Source organism: Syngnathoides biaculeatus, chromosome 5, assembly GCF_019802595.1.
Source record: "Syngnathoides biaculeatus isolate LvHL_M chromosome 5, ASM1980259v1, whole genome shotgun sequence".
Taxonomy (NCBI): Eukaryota; Metazoa; Chordata; class Actinopteri; order Syngnathiformes; family Syngnathidae; genus Syngnathoides; species Syngnathoides biaculeatus.
Window position 1 is genome coordinate 4905015 of NC_084644.1, and position 14107 is coordinate 4919121.

Below are 14107 nucleotides of genomic sequence, written 5' to 3' on the forward strand. Positions count from 1 at the left end.
ATGGAGAGTGTGGTAAGGAAGTGAAGAAACGAGTCCAAGCGGGGTGGAAAAGCTAGCGGAAGGTGTCTGGTGTTCTATGTGACAGAAGAGTCTCTGCTAGGATGAAGGGCAACGTTTATAAGACCGCGGTGAGGCCGGCCATGATGTACGGATTAGAGACGGTGGCACTGAAGAAACAACAGGAAGCAGAACAGGAGGTGGCAGAAATGAAGATGTTGAGGTTCTCGCTTGGATAGGATTAGAAATGAGCTCGTTTGAGGGACAGCCAAAGTTTAGATGTTTTGGAGACAAGGTTCGAGAGAGTCGACGTCGATGGTTTCGACGTGTCCAGAGGCGAGAGAGTGAGTATGTTGGTAGAAGGGTGCTGACGACGGAGCTGCCAGGTAAAAAAACCGAGAGGAAGACCAAAGAAAAGGCTGATGGATGTTGTGAGGGAGGACATGAGGACTGTGGGTGTTAGAGAGGAAGATGCACTTGGATGGAAAAAGATGACATAGAACGGGACAAGCCGAAAGGAAAAGTAAAAGAAGAAGAAGACGAGCACATTGGATGTTTTGGGATGTGGGAGGAAACCGGAGTGGCCGGAGAAAACCCACGCAGGGACGGGGAGAACATGCAAACTCCACAAAGGCGGGGCCGGGATTTGAACCCAGGTCCTCAAAAGTGTGAGGCCATCGCTCTGACCAGTTGCGCCACACTGTAGACGTCAGAAGGTTACATTACAAATAGGTGACCGACTCGGTGCAGATGTCTTTTCAAAGTACACAGCAATTAGAGTTAACCTCAAGCAAAGATGAGCTCAGCCCGAGTTGCGGAAAAACACGCCGTGATTGGTGGAGACGAAGCTCCTCCCCCCTCACAGGTTGTCATCCCAACAAACCGCAATTGATGAATCACTTTTGTTTGGCCGCTCTGGTGTTTGCACTTGTGGACTTTCCGGAAGGAAAAACGTTCTTTCTTCCCCACAATAAATAAATAAAAGAAAATGAAAATTTTTAAAAAAGTGACGAGGTTCACACTCTGTCCCCACATAACTTGAGTGCGTCATCTTCAATCTAAACTTCATCGGGAATCAACAGGTTGATGACCGGGGCAGAGTGCGAATCACAAAAGCAAGAAGTGTGTGTGTGACGGGGGGGGGGTGTGGGGTGTGTGGGGGGGTGTGGACGACTGGGCGGAGGGCTTTGGGCTTCGTTTAAGGGGCGCTTGTGGTCCCGCCTCGATGCGACCGGTGACGTCACAGCATTTCACGAGACTGGGTCGAGCTTCGCAGCTCGCGAGGACCAGTCAAAGTCAGAGCTCAGCTTCGGACGCACCGACACCACAAACGAGGTATCGTGTCTTTTGGTGTTATTATTTATGCATCCAACGACGGTCGACATCTCGAAGCATTGTGTTATGAATTAATTAAACGGGCTCTGAGTCGGAACTTTATTGATTTGTTTGCGACGTGTTAATTAAGCAAAAGTTTACGCGGACCGGCTGAGTGCTTTAATAATTTTATGTGCTGAACTTTAGAACCACTTAGCTCGTCGTTGTCCACCATCATGATTCCCAGGATTTTTGTGAGGATAAGCGGCTCAGATAATGGATATTTTTTTCATAGGATGATGTGTTTTCCACCCGCAGATCAAAGAATTGTGTTGCGCATTGAAAAATGTGGAAAAAAATGGAAATATCCATCCTTCCAATTTCCAAGGCGCTTATCCTGAAAAGGAAAAGGAATATGGAAAGAATTATTAACGTTTTGTAGATTTCATTTATATAACGTCATCTGAGTATTGGGGGACACAATGAAAAGGAGGAAAAAAAATAGTGTATAAAAGTGTACTCAATAATTTGATGTGAATAAGGAATGGCAATATTACAAAAAAAAATTAACAATGTGATGAGAAGAGAGTCCAAATATTTTGAGAATAAAGTTCTATTTTTTCAGAGGGAATTATAATACAATAATGTCATTCGAAGTAGTTTAAAATTAATTTTAAATGAGCTATTTTTGGATTTTTTTTTTTTTTTTTAATGTAATCGAAAAAGAAACAAAGACAACAAGCAGGCTTCTCTCGACAGAGACCTGCCACATATTCGTGATGACTTTCGGCTACTTCATAAAATATTTGTTTGAAAAAAAAAAAACATTTGTAGTTGATGATGGAACAAATTCAACAAATGTTTTCTGTATGCGTCGCGCTTTCTTGAGAATACACATGTTTTTAGCATCACTTTTAAAATTTATGTCTGTCATTGTTGATTATACCAAGAAATTGACCTACTCTTATTTTAACCAAAAAAAAAACAGTATGCATATTTTTTCTTCCATCATTTTTCTCTTCTCATAAAATACCATTTTTTTGTGTAATATTAGAATGTAATTAGATTTTTCCTCGGATTGCTTTCTTTCTTGTCATGATTACTTTTTTAATTTTAGAACTGTGTTCTTCATATCATTGTATAATTCTGATCTTTTATGATAATGTATTCCTGTAAAATACATAACTTTCTCATTTTTTCCCCCCTCCGTTTCTTCCCTAATTGGAAACGTTAGATTATTCGTGCCTGTTGCAGGTTTCAGGACAATGATGGACATAATGGGCGTGACGCCTTACTACGACCTCAACGCTTCGGACGCCGTGGTCCCAAACGGGACTTTTTACGACGACGAGGACGAGTACGACTACAAGGACGACCACGCCGAGCTGCGGCAGTCCCTCAACATCATGTCTCTCATCGTCTACTGCCTGGCCTTCGTCCTGGGCGTGCTCGGCAACGGCGTGGTGATCTGGGTGACCGGATTCAAGATGAAGAAAACGGTCAACACCGTCTGGTTCCTCAACCTGGCCGTGGCCGACTTCCTGTTCACGGCGTTCCTTCCTTTGAGCGTGACCTACACCGCCATGGATTTCCACTGGCCCTTCGGCAAGTTCATGTGCAAGCTGAACAGCACCATGAGCTTCCTCAACATGTTCGCCAGCGTCTACATCCTGATGGTGATCAGCGTTGACCGCTGCGTGTCTGTGGTGTGGCCCGTTTGGGCTCAGAACTACCGCAGCGTGCAGAAGGCGTCCTGTGTGAGTCTGGGCGTTTGGATCCTGGCTCTGATTCTGAGCACGCCCTACTTCATCTTCAGGGACACCGGGCCGTCGTACAACAACGAAGAAATCATCAACTGCTTCAATAACTTTGCCTTCTCTGATGATTATGTCACCCCGCACGTGACCCAGCTGCGGTACTTCCGCCACCAGGCCATGACCATGACCCGTTTCTTCCTGGGATTCGTCATCCCCTTCACAGTCATCGTGTCCTGTTACGCCGTGATAATCCACCGCCTCCGCAGGAACCGTACCCTGGCCAGCCAGTCGAGTCGCCCCTTCAAAATCATCGCCGCTGTCATCACCACCTTTTTTCTGTGCTGGGCTCCCTTTCACGTCCTGGCCCTGATCGAGTTGGTCAATCACGTGGCCGATTACGAGAGCGAAATACTGGACCACGTCATCACGATCGGGGTCCCCATAGCCACCAGTCTGGCCTACCTCAACAGCTGCCTCAATCCGCTGCTCTACGTGTTCATGGGACAAGATTTCAAGGATAAAGTCCGCAAATCCATCCTGAAAGTACTGGAGACTGCTTTCCAGGAAGAGATTTCCCGCTCGTACACGTACACAAACTCAATGGTCACCACTCGAAGCAAAGACAAGTCCCTTTCTGAAGCTGAGGTATAAAGCTGCCCGTGTTAAGATACTGTACTTGGACACGGCTGTCCTAACTGTATATGACAAATAATCACAGTTTTGTTTTTTGTTTGTTTTTTTTCGCCTCACCTGCTACTAGTCCACACCTCCGATGTCTACGACGTGATTACACTGGCTCTTCAAAACATTGGAACCAAGCTGTGATGAATTCTATAGGCTAAAACATTTTTTGAAACGTGTCTATTTTTTACACCGCGCCGCCGTGTCCACTTAGCTGGATGGTCAACTCAAAAACAATAAGAAGAAGAATTAGGCGGCACGGAGGCTCAGCTGGTAACGCGGTGGCCTCGCAGTTCTGAGGACCCGAGGGATCGATCCCGGATCCCGGCTGTGTGGAGTTTGCATGTTCTCCCAGTGCCTTTTCTCCGGACACTCCGGTTTCCTCCCACATCCCCAAAAAACACGCAACATTAATTGGACGCTCTAAATTGCCCCTAGGTGTGATTGTGAGTGCGGCTGTTTGTCTCCATGTGCCCTGCGATTGGCGGGCAACCAGTTCACGGTGTGCCCCGCCTCCTGCCCTTTGACAGCTGGGATAGGCTCCAGCATTCCTCGCGACCCTTGTGAGGATAAGCACCAAAGAAAATGGATGAATGGATGGAAAATAATGAGTAAGCATCGGAGATTATTCCATTTTAGATGAACAAGGGATGTGGATACAATTCGTTTGTGAAAAATGTGGTCAGTTGGGTGCCAACCGATTGTTGTTGAATCACGTCTCGAAGCGATCAAGTCGAAATGTAGTCCACTGGAAGTTCAAGGGACGCCGTTGGTTGAGTCTCGACTACTTTTGTGGGATAAATAAAATCAGTATGACGTCAGCCATGGCAAGTTGAGATACATCCCCGCAGACCTCCGCTATGTCAACAACTCCGCAAACAGCATTTTTTCCCCTAAATACGATCCTGGGGTGGAAATTGGAATTCAAAACATTCTGACACGCCATCAATTTCACCAGAGCAGATCCAGTAAACGTATTAAAATGCCCTTTCCTAGTAGTTACTTACTGCATTTATGTATTGTTTTGTATAAAATGTAACTATATTAGAAAACATATGGCGAGAGTGTCTCAGCTGGTAAAGCGTTGGTCTCACAGTTCTGAGGTTGCGGGTTTTCTCCGGTCACTTCGGTTTCCTCCCACATCCCAAAAAACATGCAACATCAATTAGACACTAAATTGCCTCTAGGTGTGATTGTGAGTGCGGCTGTTCCTCTCTATGGGCCCTACGATTGGCTGCCGACCAGTTCAGGGTGTGCCCCGCCTCCTGCCCGTTGACAGCTGGGATAGGCTCCAGCATGCCCCGCGACCCTCGTGAGGATAAGCGGCAAAAGAAAATGGACGGATGCATGGAATACATACAGGTTTGCGGGCACGCTGCAGTTTATCCCATTCACTTATCGTAAGAAGTGAACGATACACCAACTGTAATTGAAGCATGGATTTTATTCGAGGTAATTATTGTCAAATAATTGTCATTCCAAAAGTCTTCACTTAAAAAAAAAAAAATTTCGTTTGAATTAATAGCAATAAGAATAGCCCTACCCCCTAGCATATAGTTGCACTCTCATCTCATAGCTGGAATAAATTTCATATCCTGCATGCATTTTTATGTTATTCATGGCTTTGTTAGTGTCCTTAAAAAGCTGAACGTACTAAATGTATATTGTCGGGAGCCAAAGAAAAGCATCTTCCTCAAAATTCTGTGAGTTATTTGTTTTGTCACACATGCTCAAAGAAAAATAGAAATAACTTGACATAATTCAGATGGCTAGACACGCTTTTTATTGGGATGATAGTACAAAGTTATTCTTTATGGCAGCTGCATGGTACATTTCACTTTTAGTAATTATGGACTTAACCTGTCGTGAGATGGCTACAATGAAATAACTACATGACCTGTATCTGGATGCTTAATCGCTATGTAAATGATAACGACAGTATGTTGGTACAATAAAAGTGTTTAAAGGTTTGTGCAATGAAGTTGGTATGTAACGTCCATTCATGTATTCTCTCTAGTGACCTCCAGTGGCTCAAGTTCAGTACGGACTGTGTAAAACCATGTAAGTCTTCTTTGAATTCCCTATTGAGAAGTTTTTTCATTATTATCCTTATTCCATTATATAGATATTATTTTTTAAATAGTGTTGGGTGTGTGAGTGATTATAGTCGGCAATAAATAATGTAGATGATGATGATTTTCCCCATAGCATCTCCTGTATATGTGCAGTTTGTACAGTAAAATGTGTGGCTCAATTTCTGATAACTGTTTATTACCCATTTTAATGTGCTTGTTTTTTAATTTTTTCATTTTTTTTTTGTTCCCCCTTTCGCTGTATTTCACATTTAACCAGCAAGGGGCACGTTTTTGCATCTTCCATCATTTCATAAAGCAAACAACTTGAAGCAAAGTGTCACAGTAGACGCTATTCTTTCTATTCTTCTGCAACTTTTCATATTGCATGTTGCTGTGACACTGTAATAACATTCATCTTTGTTACTTTTTCAAGGCTTTACGCCCATACTGATACAAACCCTTGTCTGATTTTTTTTTTTTTTTTTTTTTTTTTTCCAGATTGAATACGTTGTCTCCCCATCATCTTTTTGACGGGCCACACGGGGAAGTTACTTGTGCGCACTTCAGTTCCATGATGGGCGTGTGTTGCATTATGAAGTCCGCACAAAGTCCAAGCCGGCGAATGTCTTTGCAGAGTTCTATTCTTGAAGATCATATTTCCAGTCTGAACTTGCCAAGTCCCAGGCACCCAAAATTGCAGGTCTACCATGTGAATATTGTTATTGAGAAGCGGCCATGGGCTTTTGTCAGGGTCATGCGCTCCGTGGCCTAATTCCCGACTATTCCGGTCTAGCGTTGGCTCTGTTGTCTTCGGGATTTTTAAATGTGTGCTTTGGCCCTTTCTGGTCCTGATGGTCGCCGCTTGCTTTATTTTCTCGGGTTACTCTTCACCTTTGTTTGGGCTGACTGTTATGGTTACCGCTCATTACATTTCCTATTCTTTCACGCAGAGACGCCACAACAAAAATTGCAGCATTGAAGCCGTTACTCAGACCCAGCATTTATCTAGTTCCACAGAACTCACCGAAACTGGATATTGCCACCAGTGCGTGCAGTTTGACTTTTGCCACGTCACCCACTTAAGACACCCCAATTATTGTAGGATCAGGAATAAATACATGCTGGTTTCCCATGGAAACGCCATTGTTAACCAAAACAACAGCACCAATACGTATCTCTTCAGCAGTGGTGTCAAAATGGCGTCTTGTACAGGCAAATTATGGCCACATGCGTCGCGCTCCCTTCCTCGATCAAGCCCTGCACCGAAAAGTTATATGATCAAGTGTCGCATTTATTTAGCTGAATTTATTCATTTTTTTATTGTTCGAATGTATTTATTTCATTATCAGTTTATTCATTGTAAGACAATTAAAACTTTTATATACAATACATTCTGTAGTCCTGTACACAAGAGTTTTGTAATCATTTTATTCATTGGTTATCCATTCATTTTCTTAGCCGCTTATCCTCACAAGGGTCGTGGGGAGTGCTGGAGCCTATCCCAGCTGTCAATGTGCAGGAGAGGGGGGGTAACACCCTGAACTGGTTGCCAGCCAATCGCAGGGCACACCGAGACAAACACAATCACACCGAGGGGCAATTTAGAGGGTCCAATTAATGTTGCAGGAGTCACTGATGGTGTAGTGGTACACACGCCTGTCTTTGGTGGAGCCAGCGTGGGATCGATTCCCGCTCACTGATGGTGTCCTGCGACTGACTGCCGACCAGTTCTGGGCGTAGGCCGCCTTTCGCCCGAAGCTAGCTGGGATAGGCTCCAGCTTTCCCGCAACCCTTGTGAGGATAAACGGCTTGGACAATGACATGACGATTAATGTTGCATGTTTTGGGGATGTGGGAGGAAATGTCTCCATATCCAGTATTTCAATTCACCCATCGGTCCACATTTTATTCCGGTATTTCACATAGGAAAAATGGAGCCAATCCCACCTGAATGACGGTGAGAGAAGGGGAGGCGTAGACTCTGGACTCGTCCCTCCCAAAAAAAAAAAAACAAACTTAACAGTACATATTGAAGACAAGACCAAAAACAGATGCTGTGTCAAAACACTTACCCGTTGATTCTGATTTCCCCCACCCACACCCCCTTTGAAAGATTGAGAACTTATTTGGACAACAGCGAGATTGGACAGGCCTCAAATCGTAGAACACAATGCGCACACAAAGGAAAGCTTACCGAGGACCGGGGAGTTTTATATGGGGGCGCTTTGCTGATGACAGCAAAGCTGGAAATCTCACGAGTAACTAGAAGCATATGTGAAGGATCGAGACATTGATACAAGCAAGAAGGAGGATGAGAATTGAAGTCGAGTTTGTACAGTTCCTTGTGAAAGTAATCGGCCCCCTTGAACTTTTCAACCTTTGGCCACATTTCCGGCTTCAAACATAAAGATATCAAATTTTTTGTTGTTGTTGTCAAGAATCAACAAGAAGTGGGACACAATTGTGAAGTGGAACGAAATTTATTGGATATTTTCAACTTTTTTAACAAATAAAAAACTCAAAAGCGGGACGTGCAATAATATTCGGCCCCTTTACTTTCAGTGCAGGAAACTCACTCCAGAAGTTCAGTGAGGATCTCTGAAGGATCCAAACGTTGAGTGATGATGATAAATAGAATCCACTTGTGTGTAATCAAGTCTCCGTATAAATGCACTTGCTCTGCGATCGTCTCGGGGTTCTGTTTAAAGTGCAGAGAGGATCACAAAGACCAAGGAACGGACCAGGCAAGTCCGAGATACTGTTGTGGAGAAGTTTAAAGCCGGATTTGGATACAAAAAGATTTCCCAACCTTTAAACATTTCAAGGAGCACCGTGCAAGCGATCATATTGAAATGGAAGGAGTATCAGACAACTGAAGATTTACCAAGACTTTCACCTCGAACAAAGAGAAGACTGATCGGAGATGCAGCCAAGAGGCCCATGTTCACTCTGGATGAACTGCAGAGATCTACAGCTGAGGTGGCACAGTCTGTCCATAGGACAACAATCAGTCGTAAACTTCACAAATCTGGCCTACGTGGAAGAGTGGCAAGAAGAAAAACATTTCTCAAAGATAGCCATAAAAAGTCTCGGATAATGTTTCCCACAAGCCACCTGGGAGACACACCAAACATGTGGAAGAAGGTGCTCTGGTCAGATGAAACCAAAATTGAACTGAGCCAAGTACAGGACCGTTCTGGAAGAAAACCTGTTGGAGTCTGCAAAAGACCTGAGACTGGGACGGAGATTTGTCTTCCAACAGGGTAACGATCCAAAACATAAAGCCAAATCTACAATGGAACGATTCACAATTAAACGTAACCAGGTGTTAGAATGGCCAAGTTAAAGTCCAGACCTGAATCCAATTGAGAATCTGTGGGCAGAGCTGAAGACTGCTGTTCACAAAAGCTCTCCATCCAACTTCACTGAGCTGGAGCTGTTTTGCAAGGAAGGATGGGCAAGAATTTCAGTCTCTTGTTTTGCAAAACTGATAGAGACATACCCCAAGCGACTTGCAGCAAAAGGCGGTGCTACAAAGTATTAATGCAAGGGGGCCGAATAATATTGCATGCCCCACTTTTCAGGATTTTATTTGTTAAAAAAAGTTAACAATATCCAATATTTTTTGTTCCACTTCACGATTGTGTCCCACTTGTTTTTGATTCTTGATAATCAAAAAAATAATAATTTTAAGTGTCTGGTGTTCTTTATGACAGAGGAGTCTCCGCGGGGATGAAGGGCAAAGTCTATAAAACAGTCCTGAGGCCGGCCATGATGTACAAATTAGAGACGGTGGCGCTGACGAAACAACAGGAAGAAGAAATGGAGGTGGCAGAAATGAAGATGTTGAGGTTCATGGTCGGAGTGTGCAGGTTGGATAGGATTAAAAATGAGCTCGTTAGAGGGACAGCCAAAATGGGATGTTTTGGAGACAAGGTCAGAGAGTGCAGACTTCGATGGTTTGGACATGTCCTGAAGCGAGAGAGTGAGTATATCGGTAGAAGGGTGCTGAGGATGGAGCTCCCGGGCAAAAGACCGAGAGGAAGACCAAAGAAAAGGTTGATGGATGTGGTGAGGAATGACATGAGGACAGTTGGGGTTTGAGAGGAGGATGCATGAGATAGGTTTACATGGAAAAAGATGACACGCTGTGGCGATCTCTAATGGGACGAGCCGAAAGAAAACAACGAAGAAGAATTTGCATGATGTTGTTTGAATGCTTATTTTTGGCAGGTCGGGCGGATTGCAACGGATTGGAAAATGCGCTTCTACTTACACTAAATTCACGTCATGAAACGATTTCTGGAATTAATTGATTTCGTAAATACAGGTACCACTGTAATCTGACCACATTAGGAAGGAAAATGGTCACTGCACTCCATTCCATTGCAGTTTGCCCACTACATTTGTTACTGGTATGGCTCGGTAATCCCTGATCAGGTTTAAAGAGGAGTTGCCAAGGCAAAAGAGCGAGAGGAAGACCAAAGAAAAGGTTGATGGATGTTGTGAGGGAGGACATGAGAACAGTTGGGACGTTAGAGAGGAGGATGCACGAGATAGGCTTGGATGGAAAACGATGACTCGCTGTGGCGACCCCTTACAGGACAAGCCGAAAGGAAAAGAAGTACAAGTGCCACAGGGAGAGAGAGGCCTCTGAGGAAGTGGTCTTCGGAGTCCGCCACAGCAACGGCCTGACGCCACCTATTGGCAGGGGAGAGAAGAGAAGCAACAGCTCGACAGACCAAAATCCAAATGTCAGGGGGTGACGCAGATTGAGAGACGAGTTGCATACAAGGAGTGCGAGATTGTAGCTATAAATCTTGAGTCGAGATTTCGATATTTTGACAGAGGCAGCCTCTTTGCTAGCCGTGGTCAGGGCATTGAAGAGGAATCAAGTCCAAATACAGAAGCCTCCTGAATGTTCCGATCTCTTTTTCGCTCTCGCAATCACAGAAAGATCAGCACGTCGTGACCGCGAGGCTCAGGAAGCAGTGAGAAAATAAAACCTGAACACATTTAACAAGACGCAGTTTTTTGCCCAAGTTGTTACCACATCTGCTAAGGTTGGCTTCTCTGCGCTCTTGCGTGCGTTTTGCAAGATCACGTTTGTGTCCACCCATCAAAAACAACATGAAGAAAAAAAAAAAAAAAGTCAAATGTGATGTCATCACACGAGTTGCTTAATTAGAGCAACAGATTCGAGGAACTTCCTCTTTTGTTGCATATCTTCATCTCACCGGAGAGTTTTGAAAAGGTACTGTACATTTGTTATTATTAATGTTTGTTACTTGATTTGGTGCTTCTCAATAAACGAGAAAATATTTTCATAAAGCCAATTCCAAATGAATTTAAGTATTTAAACACATTTTTTTTTCGGTTTTACGTGATATTCATGTTTCTTTATGCGGTGAAGCGTAATGTTTATTGACATTAACCTATAATAATCCAAATTACATAAGCCCTGATGTGAGTACATTTGAGAGTAAATTTCAATGATCATTAATTCAACGTCCACTGCACATTTTTGTGATATTTTCCCCCGGTGTTGGTGCTCTATGTAAAATGTGCCTTGCCTCAATAAAGAATACAAAACACTCCCTGGGCAATAAATTGACTCTTATCTCAAGTGTCAAGAAAGTCAAATTATCACGTCATCTTCAATATTAACATTTCTCATTGATCAGACATAAAAAGTAAGAGGATTCATGATCTGCCGAGGCAAATCTTGACAAATGAGCTCCCTTTCTACGACGAATTTGCGTACCCGCGATAGTCAATTACTAACCTATGTTAAGCCGGTGGTGAAATTAGAACTCCGGTAAATTTATGTATGAAAAACCCTTTTAGCCCATTAAAATGAAACAAATGAAAAACAGTCGCTCTTGTTCCACAGAGCCGTTGATTCGTGTGTTATAACTCATCACCTCAAAACATTTATCAGTGTCATCAAAAATTGAGCACTTCTGTTCAATTTAAAAAAAAAAAACAAAAGTTAGTTGATTAGCCAATAGAAATAACAAATAAGGAAGTCACCATTTTATTATCAACAGAGGAACTTGCAGCATGTTTCATATTTTCTTGTTCTGCGCGCAGCATCATTGTGTACTGAGATTGAGGAATATTTAATCTGGAAAAAAAACAAAACAAAAAACACGTTTTTCTTCACAGGTTTCCCGACAATGGAGGTCACGACGCTATCTGTCTTTCCCATGAACGCAACCACTGAAATCGGAGAAGACTTCTACGACAACCCTTTCGGGAACCGAACGAGCGATTCGTCCGCTCGGCTGAGGGATTCTCTCCGCATCATGTCGGTGGTCATCTACTCCCTGGCGTTCGTCCTGGGCGTGCTGGGCAACGGTGTGGTCATCTGGGTAACTGGATTCGTGATGAAGAAAACCGTTAACACGGTCTGGTTCCTCAACCTCGCCGTGGCGGACTTCCTCTTCACGGCCTTCCTTCCTTTCAGCGCGGCGTACACCGCTCTACGATTCCACTGGCCCTTCGGAACCTTCATGTGCAAGCTAAGCGGTGCGGTTAATGCTCTCAACATGTTCGCCAGTGTTTACATCCTGACGGTGATCAGCGTTGACCGATGCGTGTCCGTGGTGATCCCCGTTTGGGCCCAGAACCACCGCAGTGTCCGGAAGGCTTACCGCGTGATTGTGTGTGTTTGGGTGTTGGCGCTCGTTCTCAGCATTCCGTTCTTCGTCTTCAGGGACACGGGGCCGTCGTTTTTCAGCGAAGATGTCATTAACTGCTTGAATAACTTTGTATTTTCCGACGACAACACGCCAGAACTGAATCAGCTCCGACTGTTTCGCCATCAGGCCATAACCGTGACTCGCCTCCTCCTGAGTTTTGTTCTCCCCTTCGCCGTCATCGTTTCCTGCTACGCCACCATCATCCATCGCGTCAGAAGGAATCCCAACCTGGCCGGCCATTCGAGTCGCACCTTTAAGATCATCGCCGCCGTGATCATTGTTTTCTTCCTCTGCTGGGCTCCCTTTCACATCCTCGTTTTAATTGAGCTCACCAGTTACACGCACACAAGCGCAGCGTTCCAAAACGCCGTAACGCTCGCGAGCCCGATTGCCACGAGCTTGGCTTTTATCAACAGCTGCCTAAATCCGCTCCTCTACGTGTTCATGGGACAAGATTTCAAGGATAAAGTTTTGAAATCCGTTGTGAAAGCACTGGAGACGGCTTTTCAGGAAGAGGCCTCTCATGCGCACTCAAAGACAGTTGAAACCAGCCAGGGCAACGAAAGCGGTTACGTTTGAGTCGCCAACAGTTGCTGAAGTATTACTTGGCAAGTAATTGTAACAAAAATGTCAATGTTCCTCTTTTACCTTTTGCAGTTTTTATTCGTTCGTTAGATTTGTTGTTTTATCACGTATTTGTTTCAATTGTTCTCCTTCGGAGCGGTTGTGTGACCTGGAGTATGACCCAGCGACACCTTGAGGAGTGATGCACCCCCTTGCTGACTTCAAACCAGATACTCCTCAACACCATTGTTACAAATGTTTACTTTAGTATTTGTCTTTGTGTGGGTATTGCCATCTGTTCCTCCATTTGAATTTGTAACCTTGTCACCTTTTGTCCTGAGAAACTAATAAAAAGAGGGACACCGGTAAGGCTGACTCAGAACGGGTGTTGGAGTTGCAGCCGGTCAGCCAAACCTGTTTCTCCCCATACGGGCCAAATTGAAGACCTCTTCTGTCCCTTCATTTGCATATTTAGTCCAGCGGTTGGGTTTAAACCTGACAGGTGTCTACATTTTGACTTCGACTACTGACATCATGAAGAAAGGTACATCTCAAAAAATGGGAAGGAAGTTCATTTCGTGATGAATTTCGACATTAAAATGTATTTTCATTGTTGATTTTTTTTTTTTTTTTTTTAACACGCTTCCGAAAGGATTTGGGGCTTTCATTTACTGATAAATCGCCGTAATTTCCGGCCTATGAGCCGCAACGTTTTTCACACGCTTTCAACCCTGCGGTTTATGCGGTGATGCGGCTACTTTGTGCATTTTTTCTAACGGCTGCGAGGGGGGGGCACTCGAGCGGAAAAGGTAAGTGCGAGACCGGTGGAGCATATGTGCCGAGGAAGTGACTTTTTACCGGTCCGACCCTGTTAGCGCTGCGCTAGCGTGTTACTGCCGTGTCTCAGTGATTTTTACCAGTATGTTTTCTTTTAACCGGCCCTGTTAGCGTGACGGCGCTAGCGTTAAACTCTCTGTGTACCATCTTTCTTTGTAAATATCTCGTGTTTCAATGT

General features: G+C 44.2%; 2 protein-coding genes across 7 annotated transcripts in view; both read left to right on the forward strand.

The window, feature by feature from the left end:
• Nucleotides 1–7107, forward strand: part of LOC133500853 (chemerin-like receptor 1) — a 19064-nt gene extending 11957 nt beyond the window's left edge. Inside the window, exons 1-4 of one of the 5 annotated variants that reach the window (XM_061820041.1) lie at nt 1189–1332; nt 2546–3713; nt 5767–5810; nt 6323–7107. In XM_061820041.1, coding sequence (XP_061676025.1) covers nt 1223–1332; nt 2546–3713; nt 5767–5769 — 1281 coding nt within the window. In that variant the 5' untranslated portion in view covers nt 1189–1222 and the 3' untranslated portion in view covers nt 5770–5810; nt 6323–7107. Of the gene's footprint in view, nt 1–1188; nt 1333–2545; nt 5677–5766; nt 5811–6322 lie in introns of those variants that run through there. The other 4 variants (XM_061820040.1, XM_061820045.1, XM_061820042.1 and 1 more) reach the window with 4 other exon arrangements.
• Nucleotides 1–13537, forward strand: part of LOC133500856 (chemerin-like receptor 1) — a 25476-nt gene extending 11939 nt beyond the window's left edge. The window contains exons 1-2 of one of the 2 annotated variants that reach the window (XM_061820048.1): nt 11048–11078; nt 11993–13537. In XM_061820048.1, the coding sequence (XP_061676032.1) occupies nt 12004–13107 (1104 nt within the window). In that variant the 5' untranslated portion in view covers nt 11048–11078; nt 11993–12003 and the 3' untranslated portion in view covers nt 13108–13537. Of the gene's footprint in view, nt 1–11047; nt 11079–11992 lie in introns of those variants that run through there. The other variant, XM_061820049.1, reaches the window with a different exon arrangement.
• The last annotated feature ends 570 nt before the right edge of the window (nt 13538–14107 follow it).